General features: G+C 42.1%; 1 protein-coding gene across 1 annotated transcript in view; it reads right to left on the bottom strand.

Moving 5' to 3' along the window:
• Positions 1–8950: 8950 nt before the first annotated feature.
• The window catches only part of LOC142340475 (ATP-dependent DNA helicase Q5-like), a 72117-nt gene continuing 61899 nt past the window's right edge, over positions 8951–19168 (bottom strand). Inside the window, exon 14 of the mRNA XM_075391051.1 lies at positions 8951–9082. Within this exon, the coding sequence (XP_075247166.1) occupies positions 8951–9082 (132 nt within the window). The remainder of the gene's footprint in view (positions 9083–19168) is intronic.

Consider the following 19168-nt stretch of genomic DNA (forward strand, 5'->3'; position numbering starts at 1 on the left):
CGCATACTTAAAGTATAGTAAGGCTTAGGGCTCCAAGAGAAGTTAAAGCCTTCCAAACGCTACCTGTTTATCCCGTTTTTGAGGACGAGAGGACGAAAAGACAAATGGGTCAGACGAAAAATTGTTCAGGTGAAAAATCGCATGAAAAAACCACAGGAGCAAAATAATTGCTAAAACTTTGTTTGAGAGCAATTAACAGCCAGGCCGGTGAATTTTAACCAAGCCAATCAAGTCTAATTATTCACAGCCATATAAAACAGTTTTGAAATTTCAACTCATTTCGTCTCTTTTTATATGTTTTGTTGAGTCTTGCGTGTAATCTTTCCAAACAGGTGTACGACCGAGCCTTGAAAGAACGATTACAAGGTCGCGTCGGACACTTTTGTGCCACTTGACAGGCGGGTTTCGTCGTGATTTGGCAATGTGTGATCTGGCGTCGAGTGACTCTTGTACAGTTTATTGGCAGCCGTACTTGCTTTGATTTCGCCGATCTGAAACAAACAACTGCGGCAGACTCGGGGCAACACAAACTGAAAATTGGCCCATTCTCAAAGAATCTATACACATAGTAGAAAAAAAGATAACAACTTCGGCCTTCGAGGGCTACTGCGACAAAAACAATGATTAGCGGGCAATGTTAACTCAGCTCTGAAAGCTCAAAGATAACCGACTAACGTCGGGCGAATTGCTGTCAAATGACCGGCGAGTGGTTGGCTTCAGTAGTAGCCAGCTGGGGCTTAGGGATGGGGAGACAGGTGTGCGGTCGGGAGGATGGGGGGTGGAAGCGTTGGGGGGGGGGGGGGTGGTTGGCTTCAAGCGACAGTGGATAGGGTTGCGAAGATTAGATGAGAGGCGGGAGTTGAAATCGACAGCTGCAGGAGGGTGAACAATGGGAGTGTTGAGGGGGGTTATGGAGGGGTCAAAATTTTAACACTAAAAACCGTGATTCGCAAACTTAAAGTATAGTAAGGCTTAGGGCTCCAAGAGAACTTAAAGCCTTCCGAACGCAACCTGTTTATCCCGTTTTTTGAGGACGAGAGGACGAAGACAAATGGATCAGACGAAAAATTGTTCAGGTGAAAAATCGCATGAAAAAAAACCACAGGAAAAAAATAATTGCTAAAATTTTGTTTGAGAGCAATTAACAACCAGGCCGGTGAATTTTAACCAAGCCAATCAAGTCTAATTATTCGAAGCCATATAAAACAGTTTTGAAATTTCAACTCATTTCGTCTCTTTTTATATGTTTTGTTGAGTCTTGCGTGTAATCTTTCCAAACAGGTGTACGACCGAGCCTTGAAAGAACGATTACAAGGTCGCGTCGGACACTTTTGTGCCACTTGATAGGCGGGTTTCGTCGTGATTTGGCAATGTGTGATCTGGCGTCGAGTGACTCTTGTACAGTTTATTGGCAGCCGTACTTGCTTTGATTTCGCCGATCTGAAACAAACAACTGCGGCAGACTCGGGGCAACACAAACTGAAAATTGGCCCATTCTCAAAGCATCTATACACATAGTAGAAAAAAAAGACAACAACTTCTTCGGCCTTCGAGGGCTACTGTGACAAAAAACAATGATTAGCGGGCAATCTTAACTCAGATCTGAAAGCGCAAAGATAACCGCCTAACGTCGGGCGAATTGCTCTCAAATGACCGGCGAGTGGTTCGCTTCAGTAGTAGCCAGCTGGGGCTTAGGGATGGGGAGACAGGTGTGCAGTCGGCAGGATGGTGGGGGGGGGGGGTGGAAGCGTTGGGTGGGGGGGGGGTGGTTGGTTTCAAGCGACAGTGGATAGGGTTGCGAAGATTAGATGAGAGGCGGGAGTTGAAATCGACAGCTGCAGGAGGGTGAACAATGGGAGTGTTGAGGGGGGTTATGGAGGGGTCAAAATTTTAACACTAAAAACCGTGATTCGCAAACTTAAAGTATATTAAGGCTTAGGGCTCCAAGAGAACTTAAAGCCTTCCGAACGCAACCTGTTTATCCCGTTTTTTGAGGACGAGAGGACGAAGACAAATGGATCAGACGAAAAATTGTTCAGGTGAAAAATCGCATGAAAAAAACCACAGGAAAAAAATAATTGCTAAAATTTTGTTTGAGAGCAATTAACAACCAGGCCGGTGAATTTTAACCAAGCCAATCAAGTCTAATTATTCGAAGCCATATAAACCAGTTTTGAAATTTCAACTCATTTCGTCTCTTTTTATATGTTTTGTTGAGTCTTGCGTCTAATCTTTCCAAACAGGTGTACGACCGAGCCTTGAAAGAACGATTACAAGGTCGCGTCGGACACTTTTGTGCCACTTGATAGGCGGGTTTCGTCGTGATTTGGCAATGTGTGATCTGGCGTCGAGTGACTCTTGTACAGTTTATTGGCAGCCGTACTTGCTTTGATTTCGCCGATCTGAAACAAACAACTGCGGCAGACTCGGGGCAACACAAACTGAAAATTGGCCCATTCTCAAAGCATCTATACACATAGTAGAAAAAAAAGACAACAACTTCTTCCGCCTTCGAGGGCTACTGTGACAAAAACAATGATTAGCGGGCAATCTTAACTCAGCTCTGAAAGCGCAAAGATAACCGACTAACGTCGGGCGAATTGCTCTCAAATGACCGGCGAGTGGTTGGCTTCAGTAGTAGCCAGCTGGGGCTTAGGGATGGGGAGACAGGTGTGCAGTCGGGAGGATGGTGGGGGGGTGGGGGTGGAAGCGTTGGGTGGGGGGGGTTGGTTTCAAGCGACAGTGGATAGGGTTGCGAAGACTAGACGAGAGGCGGGAGTTCAAATCGACAGCTGCAGGAGGGTGAACAATGGGAGTGTTGAGGGGGGTTATGAAGGGGTCAAAATTTTAATACTAAAAACCGTGATTCGCATACTTAAAGTATAGTAAGGCTTAGGGCTCCAAGAGAATTTAAAGCCTTCCGAACGCGACCTGTGTATCCCGTTTTTGAGGACCAGAGGACGAAAAGACAAATGGGTCAGACGAAAAACTGTTCAGGTGAAAAATCGCATGAAAAAAACCACAGAAGTAAAATAATCGCTAAAACTTTGTTTGAGAGCAATTAACAACCAGGCCGGTGAATTTTAACCAGGCCAATCAAGTCTAATTATTCACAGCCATATAAAACAGTTTTGAAATTTCAACTCATTTCGTCTCTTTTTATATGTTTTGTTGAGTCTTGCGTGTAATCTTTCCAAACAGGTGTACGACCGAGCCTTGAAAGAACGATTACAAGGTCGCGTCGGACACTTTTGTGCCACTTGATAGGCGGGTTTCGTCGTGATTTGTCAATGTGTGATCTGGCGTCGAGTGACTCTTGTACAGTTTATTGGCAGCCGTACTTGCTATGATTTCGCCGATCTGAAACAAACAACTGCGGCAGACTCGGGGCAACACAAACTGAAAATTGGCCCATTCTCAAAGCATCTATACACATAGTAGAAAAAAAAGATAACAACTTCTTCGGCCTTCGAGGGCTACTGTGACAAAAACAATGATTAGCGGGCAATCTTAACTCAGCTCTGAAAGCTCAAAGATAACCGACTAACGTCGGGCGAATTGCTCTCAAATGACCGGCGAGTGGTTGGCTTCAGTAGTAGCCAGCTGGGGCTTAGGGATGGGGAGACAGGTGTGCGGTCGGGAGGATGGTGGGGGGGGGTGGAAGCGTTGGTGGGGGGGGGGGGTGGTTGGTTTCAAGCGACAGTGGATAGGGTTGCGAAGATTAGATGAGAGGCGGGAGTTCAAATCGACAGCTGCAGGAGGGTGAACAATGGGAGTGTTGAAGGGGGTTATGGAGGGGTCAAAATTTTAACACTAAAAACCGTGATTCGCATACTTAAAGTATAGTAAGGCTTAGGGCTCCAAGAGAATTTAAAGCCTTCCGAACGCTACCTGTTTATCCCGTTTTTTGAGGACGAGAGGACGAAGACAAATGGATCAGACGAAAAATTGTTCAGGTGAAAAATCGCATGAAAAAAAACCACAGGAGTAAAATAATCGCTAAAACTTTGTTTGAGAGCAATTAACAACCAGGCCGGTGAATTTTAACCAGTCCAATCAAGTCTAATTATTCACAGCCATATAAAACAGTTTTGAAATTTCAACTCACTTCGTCTCTTTTTATATGTTTTGTTGAGTCTTGAGTTTAATCTTTCCAAACAGGTGTACGACCGAGCCTTGAAAGAACGATTACAAGGTCGCGTCGGACACTTTTGTGCCACTTGATAGGCGGGTTTCGTCGTGATTTGGCAATGTGTGATCTGGCGTCGAGTGACTCTTGTACAGTTTATTGGCAGCCGTACTTGCTTTGATTTCGCCGATCTGAAACAAACAACTGCGGCAGACTCGGGCAACACAAACTGAAAATTAGCCCATTCTCAAAGCATCTATACACATAGTAGAAAAAAAGATAACTTCTTCGGCCTTCGAGGGCTACTGCGACAGAAACAATGATTAGCGGGCAATCCTAACTCAGCTCTGAAAGCGCAAAGACAGCCGACTAACGTCGGGCGAATTGCTCTCAAATGACCAGCGAGTGGTTGGCTTCAGTAGTAGCCAGCTGGGGCTTAGGGATGGGGAGAGAGGAGTGCGGTCGGGAGGATGGGGGGGTGGAAGCGTTGGAGGGGGGGGGGGTGGGTGGTTGGTTTCAAGCGACAGTGGATAGGGTTGCGAAGATTAGATGAGAGGCGGGAGTTCAAATCGACAGCTGCAGGAGGGTGAATAATGGGATTGTTGGGGGGGGGGGGTTATGGAGGGGTCAAAATTTTAACACTAAAAACCGTGATTCGCATACTTAAAGTATAGTAAGGCTTAGGACTCCAAGAGAACTTAAAGCCTTCCGAACGCTACCTGTTTATCCCGTTTTTTGAGGACGAGAGGACGAAGACAAATGGATCAGACGAAAAAATGTTCAGGTGAAAAATCGCATGAAAAAACCACAGGAGTAAAATAATCGCTAAAACTTTGTTTGAGAGCAATTAACAACCAGGCCGGTGAATTTCAACCAGGCCCAATCAAGTCTAATTATTCACAGCCATATAAAACAGTTTTGAAATTTCAACTCACTTCGTCTCTTTTTATATGTTTTGTTGAGTCTTGCGTGTAATCTTTCCAAACAGGTGTACGACCGAGCCTTGAAAGAACGATTACAAGGTCGCGTCGGACACTTTTGTGCCACTTGATAGGCGGGTTCGTCGTGATTTGGCAATGTGTGATCTGGCGTCGAGTGACTCTTGTACAGTTTATTGGCAGCCGTACTTGCTTTGATTTCGCCGATTTGAAACAAACAACTGCGGCAGACTCGGGGCAACACAAACTGAAAATTGGCCCATTCTCAAAGCATCTATACACATAGTAGAAAAAAAGACAACAACTTCTTCGGCCTTCGAGGGCTACTGTGACAAAAACAATGATTAGCGGGCAATCTTAACTCAGCTCTGAAAGCGCAAAGATAACCGACTAACGTCGGGCGAATTGCTCTCAAATGACCGGCGAGTGGTTGGCTTCAGTAGTAGCCAGCTGGGACTTAGGGATGGGGAGACAGGTGTGCGGTCGGGAGGATGGGGGGTGGAAGCGTTGGGGGGGGGGGGGGTGGTTGGTTGGTTTCAAGCGACAGTGGATATGGTTGCGAAGATTAGATGAGAGGCGGGAGTTTCAAATTGACAGCTGCAGGAGGGTGAACAATGGGAGTGTTGAAGGGGGTTATGGAGGGGTCAAAAATTTTAACACTAAAAACCGTGATTCGCATACTTAAAGTATAGTAAGGCTTAGGGCTCCAAGAGAATTTAAAGCCTTCCGAACGCTACCTGTTTATCCCGTTTTTGAGGACGAGAGGACGAAAAGACAAATGGGTCAGACGAAAAATTGTTCAGGTGAAAAATCGCATGAAAAAAAACCACAGGAGTAAAAAAATCGCTAAAACTTTGTTTGAGAGCAATTAACAACCAGGCCGGTGAATTTTAACCAGGCCAATCAAGTCTAATTATCACAGCCATATAAAACAGTTTTGAAATTTCAACTCATTTCGTCTCTTTTTATATGTTTTGTTGAGTCTTGCGTGTAATCTTTCCAACAGGTGTACGACCGAGCCTTGAAAGAACGATTACAGGTCGCGTCGGACACTTTTGTGCCACTTGATAGGCGGGTTTCGTCGTGATTTGGCAATGTGTGATCTGGCGTCGAGTGACTCTTGTACAGTTTACTGGCAGCCGTACTTGCTTTGATTTCCGCCGATCTGAAACAAACAACTGCAGCAGACTCGGGGCAACACAAACTGAAAATTGGCCCATTCTCAAAGCATCTATACACATAGTAGGAAAAAAAGATAACTTCTTCGGCCTTCGAGGCTACTGTGACAAAAACAATGATTAGCGGGCAATCTTAACTCAGCTCTGAAAGCGCAAAGATAACCGACTAACGTCGGGGCGAAATTGCTCTCAAATGACCGGCGAGTGGTTGGCTTCAGTAGTAGCCAGCTGGGACTTAGGGATGGGGAGACAGGTGTGCGGTCCGGGAGGATGGGGGGTGAAAGCGTTGGGGAGGGGGGGGGGGGTGGTTGGTTGGTTTCAAGCGACAGTGGATAGGGTTGCAAAGATTAGATGAGAGGCGGGAGTTCAAATCGACAGCTGCAGGAGGGTGAACAATGGGAGTGTTTGAGGGGGGTTATGGAGGGGTCAAAATTTTAACACTAAAAACCGTGATTTGCACACTTAAAGTATAGTAAGGCTTAGGGCTCGAAGAGAACTTAAAGCCCTTCCGAACGCTACCTGTTTATACCGTTTTTGAGGACGAGAGGACGAAAAGACAAATGAGTCAGACGAAAAATTGTCAGGTGAAAAAATCACATGAAAAAAACCACAGGAGTAAAATAATTGCAAACTTTGTTTGAGAGCAATTAACAACCAGGCCGGTGAATTTTAACCAAGCCAATCAAGTCTAATTATTCACAGCCATATAAAACAGTTTTGAAATTTCAACTCATTTCGTCTCTTTTTATATGTTTTGTTGAGTCTTGCGTGTAATCTTTCCAAACAGGTGTACGACCGAGCCTTGAAAGAACGATTACAAGGTCGCGTCGGACACTTTTGTGCCAGTTGATAGGCGGGTTTCGTCGTGATTTGGCAATGTGTGATCTGGCGTCGAGTGACTCTTGTACAGTTTACTGGCAGCCGTACTTGCTTTGATTTCGCCGATCTGAAACAAACAACTGCAGCAGACTCGGGGCAACACAAACTGAAAATTGGCCCATTCTCAAAGCATCTATACACATAGTAGGAAAAAAAGATAACTTCTTCGGCTACTGTGACAAAAACAATGATTAGCGGGCAATCTTAACTCAGCTCTGAAAGCGCAAAGATAACCGACTAACGTCGGGCGAATTGCTCTCAAATGACCGGCGAGTGGTTGGCTTCAGTAGTAGCCAGCTGGGACTTAGGGATGGGGAGACAGGTGTGCGGTCGGGAGGATGGGGGGTGAAAGCGTTGGGGGGGGGGGGGGTGGTTGGTTGGTTTCAAGCGACAGTGGATAGGGTTGCAAAGATTAGATGAGAGGCGGGAGTTCAAATCGACAGCTGCAGGAGGGTGAACAATGGGAGTGTTGAGGGGGGTTATGGAGGGGTCAAAATTTTAACACTAAAAACCGTGATTTGCACACTTAAAGTATAGTAAGGCTTAGGGCTCCAAGAGAACTTAAAGCCTTCCGAACGCTACCTGTTTATACCGTTTTTGAGGACGAGAGGTCGAAAAGACAAATGAGTCAGACGAAAAATTGTTCAGGTGAAAAATCACATGAAAAAAACCACAGGAGTAAAATAATTGCAAACTTTGTTTGAGAGCAATTAACAACCAGGCCGGTGAATTTTAACCAAGCCAATCAAGTCTAATTATTCACAGCCATATAAAACAGTTTTGAAATTTCAACTCATTTCGTCTCTTTTTATATGTTTTGTTGAGTCTTGCGTGTAATCTTTCCAAACAGGTGTACGACCGAGCCTTGAAAAAACGATTACAAGGTCGCGTCGGACACTTTTGTGCCACTTGATAGGCGGGTTTTGTCGTGATTTGGCAATGTGTGATCTGGCGTCGAGTGACTCTTGTACAGTTTATTGGCAGCCGTACTTGCTTTGATTTCGCCGATCTGAAACAAACAATTGCGGCAGACTCGGGGCAACACAAACTGAAAATTGGCTCATTCTCAAAGCATCTATACACATAGTAGAAAAAAAAGATAACAACTTCTTCGGCCTTCGAGGGCTACTGTGACAAAAACAATGATTAGGGGGCAATCTTAACTCAGCTCTGAAAGCGCAAAGATAACCGACTAACGTCGGGCGAATTGCTCTCAAATGACCGGCGAGTGGTTGGCTTCAGTAGTAGCCAGCTGGGGCTTAGGGACGGGGAGACAGGTGTGCTGTCGGGAGGATGGGGGTGGAAGCGTTGGGGGGGGATGGTTGGTTGGTTTCAAGCGACAGTGGAAAGGGTTGCGAAGATTAGATGAGAGGCGGGAGTTCAAATCGACAGCTGCAGGAGGGTGAACAATGGGATTGTTGAGGGGGGTTATGGAGGGGTCAAAATTTTACACTAAAAACCGTGATTCGCATACTTAAAGTATAGTAAGGCTTAGGACTCCAAGAGAACTTAAAGCCTTCCGAACGCTACCTGTTTATCCCGTTTTTTGAGGACGAGAGGACGAAGACAAATGGATCAGACGAAAAATTGTTCAGGCGAAAAATCGCGTGAAAAAAACCACAGGAGTAAAGTAATTGCTAAAACTTTGTTTGAGAGCAATTAACATCCAGGCCGGTGAATTTTAACCAAGCCAATCAAGTCTAATTATTCACAGCCATATAAAACAGTTTTGAAATTTCAACTCATTTCGTCTCTTTTTATATGTTTTGTTGAGTCTTGCGTGTAATCTTTCCAAACAGGTGTACGACGGAGCCTTGAAAGAACGATTACAAGGTCGCGTCGGACACTTTTGTGCCACTTGATGGGCGGGTTTTGTCGTGATTTGGCAATGTGTGATCTGGCGTCGAGTGACTCTTGTACAGTTTATTGGCAGCCGTACTTGCTTTGATTTCGCCGATCTGAAACAAACAACTGTGGCAGACTCGGGGCAACACAAACTGAAAATTGGCCCATTCTCAAAGCATCTATACACATAGTAGAAAAAAAAGATAACCACTTCTTCGGCCTTCGAGGGCTACTGTGACAAACACAATGATTAGGGGGCAATCTTAACTCAGCTCTGAAAGAGCAAAGATAACCGACTAACGTCGGGCGAATTGCTCTCAAATGACCGGCGAGTGGTTGGCTTCAGTAGTAGCCAGCTGGGACTTAGGGATGGAGAGACAGGTGTGCGGTCGGGAGGATGGGGGGTGGAAGCGTTGGGGGGGGGGGGGTGGTGGTTGGTTGGTTTCAAGCGACAGTGGATAGGGTTGCGAAGATTAGATGAGAGGCGGGAGTTCAAATCGACAGCTGCAGGAGGGTGAACAATGGGATTGTTGAGGGGGGTTATGGAGGGGTCAAAATTTTAACACTAAAAACCGTGCTTCGCATACTTAAAGTATAGTAAGGCTTAGGACTCCAAGAGAACTTAAAGCCTTCCGAACGCTACCTGTTTATCCCGTTTTTTGAGGACGAGAGGACGCAGACAAATGGATCAGACGAAAAATTGTTCAGGCGAAAAATCGCGTGAAAAAACCACAGGAGTAAAGTAATTGCTGAAACTTTGTTTGAGAGCAATTAACATCCAGGCCGGTGAATTTTAACCAAGCCAATCAAGTCTAATTATTCACAGCCATATAAAACAGTTTTGAAATTTCAACTCATTTCGTCTCTTTTTATATGTTTTGTTGAGTCTTGCGTGTAATCTTTCCAAACAGGTGTACGACCGAGCCTTGAAAGAACGATTACGAGGTCGCGTCGGACACTTTTGTGCCACTTGATAGGCGAGTTTCGTCGTGATTTAGCAATTTGTGATCTGGCGTCGAGTGACTCTTGTACAGTTTATTGAGAGCCGTACTTGCTTTGATTTCGCCGATCTGAAACGAACAACTGCGGCAGACTGGGGGCAACATAAACTGAAAATTGGCCCATTCTCAAAGCATCTATACACATAGTAGAAAAAAAGATAACAACTTCTTCGGCCTTCGAGGGCTACTGTGACAAAAACAATGATTAGCGGGCAATCTTAACTCAGCTCTGAAAGAGCAAAGATAACCGACTAACGTCGGGCGAATTGCTCTCAAATGACCGGCGAGTGGTTGGCTTCAGTAGTAGCCAGCTGGGGCTTAGGGATGGGGAGACAGGAGTGCGGTCGGGAGGATGGGGGGGGGGGGGTGGAAGCGTTGGGGGGGGGGGGGTGGGGTGGGTGGTTGGTTTCAAGCGACAGTGGATAGGGTTGCGAAGATTAGATGAGAGGCGGGAGTTCAAATCGACAGCTGCAGGAGGGTGAACAATGGGATTGTTGAGGGGGGTTATGGAGGGGTCAAAATTTTAACACTAAAAACCGTGCTTCGCATACTTAAAGTATAGTAAGGCTTAGGACTCCAAGAGAACTTAAAGCCTTCCGAACGCTACCTGTTTATCCCGTTTTTTTGAGGACGAGAGGACGCAGACAAATGGATCAGACGAAAAATTGTTCAGGCGAAAAATCGCGTGAAAAAACCACAGGAGTAAAGTAATTGCTGAAACTTTGTTTGAGAGCAATTAACATCCAGGCCGGTGAATTTTAACCAAGCCAATCAAGTCTAATTATTCACAGCCATATAAAACAGTTTTGAAATTTCAACTCATTTCGTCTCTTTTTATATGTTTTGTTGAGTCTTGCGTGTAATCTTTCCAAACAGGTGTACGACCGAGCCTTGAAAGAACGATTACGAGGTCGCGTCGGACACTTTTGTGCCACTTGATAGGCGGGTTTCGTCGTGATTTGGCAATTTGTGATCTGGCGTCGAGTGACTCTTGTACAGTTTATTGAGAGCCGTACTTGCTTTGATTTCGCCGATCTGAAACGAACAACTGCGGCAGACTCGGGGCAACATAAACTGAAAATTGGCCCATTCTCAAAGCATCTATACACATAGTAGAAAAAAAGATAACAACTTCTTCGGCCTTCGAGGGCTACTGTGACAAAAACAATGATTAGCGGGCAATCTTAACTCAGCTCTGAGAGCGCAAAGATAACCGACTAACGTCGGGCGAATTGCTCTCAAATGACCGGCGAGTGGTTGGCTTCAGTAATAGCCAGCTGGGGCTTAGGGACGGGGAGACAGTTGTACGGTTGGGAGGATGGGGGGTGGAAGCGTTGGGGGGGGGGCGGTTGGTTGGTTTCAAGCGACAGTGGATAGGGTTGCGAAGATTAGATGAGAGGCGGGAGTTCAAATCGACAGCTGCAGGAGGGTGAACAATGGGGGTGTTGAAGGGGCTTATGGAGGGGTCACAATTTTAACACTAAAAACCGTGATTCGCATACTTAAAGTATAGTAAGGCTTAGGGCTCCTAGAGAACTTAAAGCCTTCCGAACGCAACCTGTTTATCCCGTTTTTTGAGGCCGAGAGGACGAAGACAAATGGATCAGACGAAAAACTGTTCAGGCGAAAAATCGCGTGAAAAAAACCACAGGAGTAAAGTAATTGCTAAAACTTTGATTGAGAGCAATTAACATCCAGGCCGGTGAAATTTAACCAAGCCAATCAAGTCTAATTATTCACAGCCATATAAAACAGTTTTGAAATTTCAACTCATTTCGTCTCTTTTTATATGTTTTGTTGAGTCTTGCGTGTAATCTTTCCAAACAGGTGTACGACCGAGCCTTGAAAGAACGATTACGAGGTCGCGTCGGACACTTTTGTGCCACTTGATAGGCGGGTTTCGTCGTGATTTGGCAATTTGTGATCTGGCGTCGAGTGACTCTTGTACAGTTTATTGAGAGCCGTACTTGCTTTGATTTCGCCGATCTGAAACGAACAACTGCGGCAGACTCGGGGCAACATAAACTGAAAATTGGCCCATTCTCAAAGCATCTATACACATAGTAGAAAAAAAGATAACAACTTCTTCGGCCTTCGAGGGCTACTGTGACAAAAACAATGATTAGGGGGCAATCTTAACTCAGCTCTGAAAGCGCAAAGATAACCGACTAACGTCGGGCGAATTGCTCTCAAATGACCGGCGAGTGGTTGGCTTCAGTAGTAGCCAGCTGGGGCTTAGGGATGGGGAGACAGTTGTACGGTCGGGAGGATGGGGGGTGGAAGCGTTGGGGGGGGGGGGGGGGCGGTTGGTTGGTTTCAAGCGACAGTGGATAGGGTTGCGAAGATTAGATGAGAGGCGGGAGTTCAAATCGACAGCTGCAGGAGGGTGAACAATGGGGGTGTTGAAGGGGCTTATGGAGGGGTCACAATTTTAACACTAAAAACCGTGATTCGCATACTTAAAGTATAGTAAGGCTTAGGGCTCCAAGAGAACTTAAAGCCTTCCGAACGCTACCTGTTTATCCCGTTTTTTGAGGACGAGAGGACGAAGACAAATGGATCAGACGAAAAATTGTTCAGGCGAAAAATCGCGTGAAAAAAACCACAGGAGTAAAGTAATTGCTAAAACTTTGTTTGAGAGCAATTAACATCCAGGCCGGTGAATTTTAACCAAGCCAATCAAGTCTAATTATTCACAGCCATATAAAACAGTTTTGAAATTTCAACTCATTTCGTCTCTTTTTATATGTTTTGTTGAATCTTGCGTGTAATTTTCCAAACAGGTGTACGACCGAGCCTTGAAAGAACGATTACAAGGTCGTGTCGGACACTTTTGTGCCACTTGATAGGCGGGTTTCGTCGTAATTTGGCAATGTGTGATCTGGCGTCGAGTGACTCTTGTAAAGTTTATTGGCAGCCGTACTTGCTTTGATTTCACCGATCTGAAACAAACAACTGCGGCAGACTCGGGGCAACACAAACTGAAAATTGGCCCATTCTCAAAGCATCTATACACATAGTAGAAAAAAAAGATAACAACTTCTTCGGCCTTCGAGGGCAACTGCAACAAAAACAATGATTAGCGGGCAATCTTAACTCAGCTCTGAAAGCGCAAAGACAGCCGACTAACGTCGGGCGAATTGCTCTCAAATGACCCGCGAGTGGTTGGCTTCAGTAGTACAACAATACAATACGTTTCTGTGAAGAACAAGGTGCCTCTCGAAAAGAACACTGCGTCTCTTTGAACTTTTCATACAAGCTTTAGGCTAGTTAAATTAGAATGCACGTTGCAGTAACCATCAGTTAATGTGAGCCATATAAAACCTTATAACTAAAAGATTTGTTTTTTCTTAGGCTGATTGAAGAATTTTGGCTGAGTTCTGTCGAAATAAACCTCTGTGTTCAGCTTTGGGTCGAAGAAACTTTGACAACTGTTGGTCCGTGATAACAAAATTTCGGCTGTAGATCAATTCTCGGTCGTAGCGAAAGTGTCTCCTCTGTTACAACACGTATTTGTCCTGCATGAACTGCAAATGATCAAACCACAAAATTCGGCATTTTTGCTTATCGCCTATCGGACTTTTACAAACGAAGTTTATGAGTGCAATACCATTGAGATTATGAAAAGTTGTTCCAATTATTGCAGACACTTTCTAAGTGTCAATTTGCGTGAAAAGTAGGTTCAACGCCCTGGCGTATCTTTCAAAATTGTCAAGGCATATTTGTCTAACTTTTCAAATTTGTATATTTCGTACGGTATATGGGATTTGTATTTATTCAAACAACAGTTGACGTGACTGGGCAACTGCAGCAAAATGGGAGTCATCAACTGCAGGTTTTTTAGAGTGGTCTTTTAAGTGATCTGTTATTTTAACGTCCCACTTTTCAATTGGTGAGTTGTCGCATAAAAAGAATTTTCAGTTTTGTTCCGAATTGAAGAAGAGCAATGTTGCAGTGTTGGCATCCCGATATTGGCTTTCCTTTCAACGAGTCATGACCGAATACCTGACCAAAATACACGGTGAATCTGATGAGGAGGAAGCTATTAGCCATTTCCCATTTCCTAAATTTCTGCCATTTCTTTTAAGTGTAACTTGGCAGTATAACTTTGATTTTGCACTTTCATAGAACAGTTAGGTGATTGTTAATCAATAGTGAACCGAGGCAAGCATCGTGACCTGTTTACAGAGAGAAACTGTAGATACATACGGAGAAATAACTCAACCCACCAAATCAATTTATATCATTTTTTGAAAGCAGGGCATTTTTTTAGAAACAGCAATAATAACAAACGCGGACGCGTGACACGTTCAGTCGTGCTTCATAGATATTGGTCTTGCTTCGGTGACAAATGGAATGGCTATGAATAAATACAACCCATCGCCGACAATATCAACATTTCTAAAAATTTTGGTAACGTTTTAAGTTGAAATCTGAGTTATTGCTACAGCTAAGGAAGGACAATGGTTAACATCTCGCAGAATTTCCTCTAAATCCGATCTTGGAAGGAGTAACAGAGCACTCAAAATTTTCGCCATTATCTTTACTTAATATAGGATTGTTAGCTTGTAATTTAGGATGGAAACACGGTACAATTCAAGATCAGCAAAGCCCAAAAAGATCCCCGAGACTCACACGTACCTGCAGCAATTGGTCTCATGCGTTAAAAAATTGAGAGCACGCCACCAAGGCTCTCGAAAAATTTTTATAAACACCCATGAGCAATTTCTCTGCGTCTGAACTAATTGCCAATTTCACTGCTTTAAGTTGTTTCCCAATAATGTACATTTTTCAAAAAACTTGGAACTTTACTTCTGCTCAATTCTGGTTATTTCACTCAATCTGCTATAGAGCCAAGGCGATGTCTTCTCGGTCTCGACTGGATCCTCCAAAAGCTCCCAAAATGCAGTAAAAGGACAAGCAATTCCTGCAGTTATTGCTGACAGGGCGCCGAAAACATCAAGAACGGCTCCTTTTTTATTCCGCTTATCAACTCTCAGTTGTCTGTTGTGTTGTTTGCTCCTTCGTTCCAAATGTTTCTCGAACTTCATTTTTCATCTTTTTCGTCATTTTTCATTTTCATCTACAAAATATCTGTCTTTATGCAATTGATTTGAATTCATTTTCAGTGTGATGTAGGAGGTTATAGAAGTTCAAACTAATCTCAGTGGTAATGACATGATCGATTTGCCGGCCCAATGAAAAATCATTCCAAGAGTTCTTCGGAAGTTACAAACGTTTTCAGATTTGCTTTTCCAGAGAGGCATTTTGAATCGGAACAAGAAACTGAATCTTCACCAACTTTTTCGCAAGTAAAAGTTTTGTGGGTATTGAAAATCAATAATGCCTGTGGTAATTCAATATTGTTACCTGTATCTCAAATGTGTACTATGAATAGGAGAGGTTTTTCGCAGTCAGTTAAAGGAAAACAAAGTTTTCAGGTTCCAATCTGGGATACAAATTTGAACAAGATTGGCTCAGGAGTTGCAATAGGCCGGAAAAAAAATTGGGCACAATAATCTTATATTCGGTATCATATTTTCATAAAACGTTCCAGGTGAGAAAAGAGCATGGACCACCTGGGATGGCCAAGCTCAGTAAATGCTAGCATATACATTTAGGCTTTGTCAAATGTAGCTGAAATAGCTACATAAAATAAATTTCTCAAAAAAATTAGATTTGTTGAAAAGGTCTATTTTGTAACTCTTCATTATGCCTATAATGACTAAAATTGAGAAAATAAACAACTTTTATTTAACTTTTTGAAACAAATAGCAGTGAAATGACCGTTACCAGCTCAAAAATGTGACAGAAAATTCTCTCGCATAACAAGAAGTCAATCCAGCAGTCAAACCGGTCAAACTATATGAAAAAAAAACACGAGACAGATCGCTACCATTATTGCTGGAAACTTCTTTGAGAGCAATAGAATAAAATTAGCTCCCGCAATAGCTTCGTAGATCTGCAGTCTCAAAGTTAGTAACAGAAATAGACCAAAAAATTTTCTATTTGTTATATTCTGCGATGTTATTTTTTGATTAAGAATCCGTATAAATTATTGCTTTTTCAATTAGCTGCTCTCCAATAACCTTCGATTAGAGTGGCACGCACTCACTTGACCTTATCTATTGAATTAAAGTAGAGAAGTCAGCTTTAGAGTCAGGAAGCCATTTCTGAGAGCGAGGTAAGTCACGCGTGACCAAAGCTTAATCACGCAACTGAACAAAAAACTCGCTCCAATAGGAGTGAAAAAGCAAGCAATTCAGTTGAAATTGCATGAACAAATGAACAGAACGCAGATTTGAAGTGATTGTTACGTCGCATGGTCGAAATAAAAACCTTGACGACTGAATAAAAAAAGATAGCCGGAGGAATTCAGTTCAATTCAGTAAAAAAAGATAGCCGCAAAAGTTACAAACGTTTTCAAATTTGCTTTCCCAGAGAGGCATTTTATCTTGGATCGGAACAAGAAACTGAATTTTCACGAACTTTTTCGCAAGTAAAAGTTTTGTGGGTATTCAAAATCAATAATGCCTGTGGTGATTCAATATTGGTACCTGTATCTCAAATGTGTACTATGAATAGGAGAGGTTTTTCGCAGTCAGTTAAAGAAAAACAAAGTTTTCAGGTTCCAATCTGGGATACAAATTTGAACAAGATTGGCTCAGGAGTTGCAATAGGCCGGAAAAAAAATTGGGCACAATAATCTTATATTCGGTATCATATTTTCATAAAACGTTCCAGGTGAGAAAAGAGCATGGACAACCTGGGATGGCCAAGCTCAGTAAATGCTAGCATATACATTTAGGCTTTGTCGAATGTAGCTGAAATAGCTACATAAAAAAGTGAAATTTCTCAAAAAAATTAGATTTGTTGAAAAAGTCTATTTTGTAACTCTTCATTATGCCTATAATGACCAAAATTGAGAAAATAAACAACTTTTATTTAACTTTATGAAACAAATAGCAGTGAAGTGACCGTTACAAGCTCAAAAATGTGACAGAAAATTCTCTCGCATAACAAGAAGTCAATCCAGCAGTCAAACCGGTCAAACTATATGGAAAAAAACACGAGACAGATCGCTACGATAATTGCTGGAAACTTCATTGAGAGCAATAGAATAAAATTAGCTCCCGGAGTATCTTCGTAGATCTGCAGTCTCAAAGTTAGTAACAGAAACAGACCAAAGAAATTTCTATTTGTTATATTCTGGGATATTATTTTTTGATTAAGAATCCGTATAAATCATTGCTTATTCTATTAGCTGCTCTCCAATAACCTTCGATTAGAGTGGCACGCACTCACTTGACCTTATCTATTGAATTAAAGTAAAGAAGTCAGCTTCAGAGTCAGGAAGCCATTTCTGAAAGCGAGGTAAGTCACGCGTGACCAAAGCTTAATCACGCAACTGAACAAAAAACTCGCTCCAATAGGAGTGAAAAAGCAAGCAATTCAGTTGAAATTGCATGAACAAATGAACAGAACGCAGATTTGAAGTGATTGTTACGTCGCATGGTCGAAATAAAAACCTTGACGACTGAATAAAAAAGATAGCCGGAGGAATTCCGGATACGACTCGAATTCATATCCTCCAGAAATCTGGCTTTTCGGACAACTAATCTCTCTATGCCGCAGGCATCAATGCAGAGAAAACATTAAATCAAAGAAAAGAATTTTTGCCAAAAGAAATTAACAAGAAAAGCTAGGAAAACTCAATTTATTTTCCGTGTAGTACAAGTACACATACAAACAAAAGCCGTTGTTTCATGCCATGAAAACAAGTTATCCAACACAAAAAATCAGCCAGGCCTTGATGAATTCACAAACATTCTAATTTTGAAGAAAAGTGAGAAAAATGAGCAAAAATTGTGGAAAATTCCTCAAATTTTTGAAAAATGAAAATAAAGAGACAACTTTGCAGCAGGAGAAAAGTGCAGCCTTTATGGTTAAAAGGACCTACAGGCTTGAAACTTTTATTCAATTTTCAATAAAACTATATGATGGTCCGAAAACCTCAAAACAAATTCAGAAAAACAGTTGAAAAACCGTTTGAAATTAAATAGAAAAATCGTTTGAAATTAAACTAAGATCACAATATTTCTTGGAGAAAGTAATTGTCAGTCAAAATGTTTCAATGGCATTTCAAACAAATTATAAGTACCGCACTGTCAAATGAAATCATTTTGCAAACGTAATAAAAATCTAAGAAAAGGCTTAAATCTTTATTTTCCAACAACTGATAAAAGCACAGCGGATCAGAACTATAAGTCTCAGGAAAATGATAGACTGATACATGCTAGAATGCGATGAATAAGGACGGAAACAAAAAAAAATGACAAAACAAAGACTAGTTCTTGATTTTTGAAAGTTAAAAAATCAAATTAAAAAAAAACGAAATACAAAAACAAAAAAATTCTTTTTATAGCATAAAAAATTATAGATATCCTTTTGCATAGAAAAAATGTAGAGACATAATTAATCGATAGGAAACAATAAAATAAATAGCAATAAAATTGTCAAAAAACTTTCAAATTTGCGCTTATGAAATTTTTTTCGCAGATTTTCAAATACCGAGCTCCACAACATCATTCAATTATTAGAGGAAGATTAGAATCCCCGAAAATGTACAAAAAACTTTCTAGTAAGTAAATCCAAAAAAAAACAAAGAAAATAAAGAAAAATTAGACAAAAAACGGCCAAAATCGGGCAAGCAAGTGTACAATTCTAAGAAACAAAAACACCACACGTTATAAAGGGACATTTAATGAATGAAATATCAAAATTAAATTGTCATGTGCACTAGTTTTTGAAAATTTTGACAAAAATCCGCTTTAAGATCCAAAAATGAAGAAATTAATTTCAAAAAAGCCAAATATGTATTAAAAAAATAGGGAAATTTGTGCTCAATTAGAATTTAAAACGCTTTATTAAAATATGAGAAACACTGTGGTATCAATTGCGGAGATTCACATAATAATAGAGCTTCTATTTAAAAGCATTTTTACAAAAAAAAACGAAATTATAAGCGAAAGAACTGGGCCAATTGGACGGAAAGACGGTTAAAAATGGTTATCTATATGCGCATGATCAAAAAGCTTCTCTCGCTCAGAAAAAGTTAGTTCACACGGCAATTTTACTCCTTCGCTTTTAGGTCAAAACGCCGTCTGAACGAATAGTACTTCTGGTAAAAGAAAACCA

Source organism: Convolutriloba macropyga, chromosome 5 (assembly GCF_964194025.1).
Source record: "Convolutriloba macropyga chromosome 5, txConMacr16.3, whole genome shotgun sequence".
In the NCBI taxonomy this organism is placed as follows: domain Eukaryota; kingdom Metazoa; phylum Xenacoelomorpha; order Acoela; family Convolutidae; genus Convolutriloba; species Convolutriloba macropyga.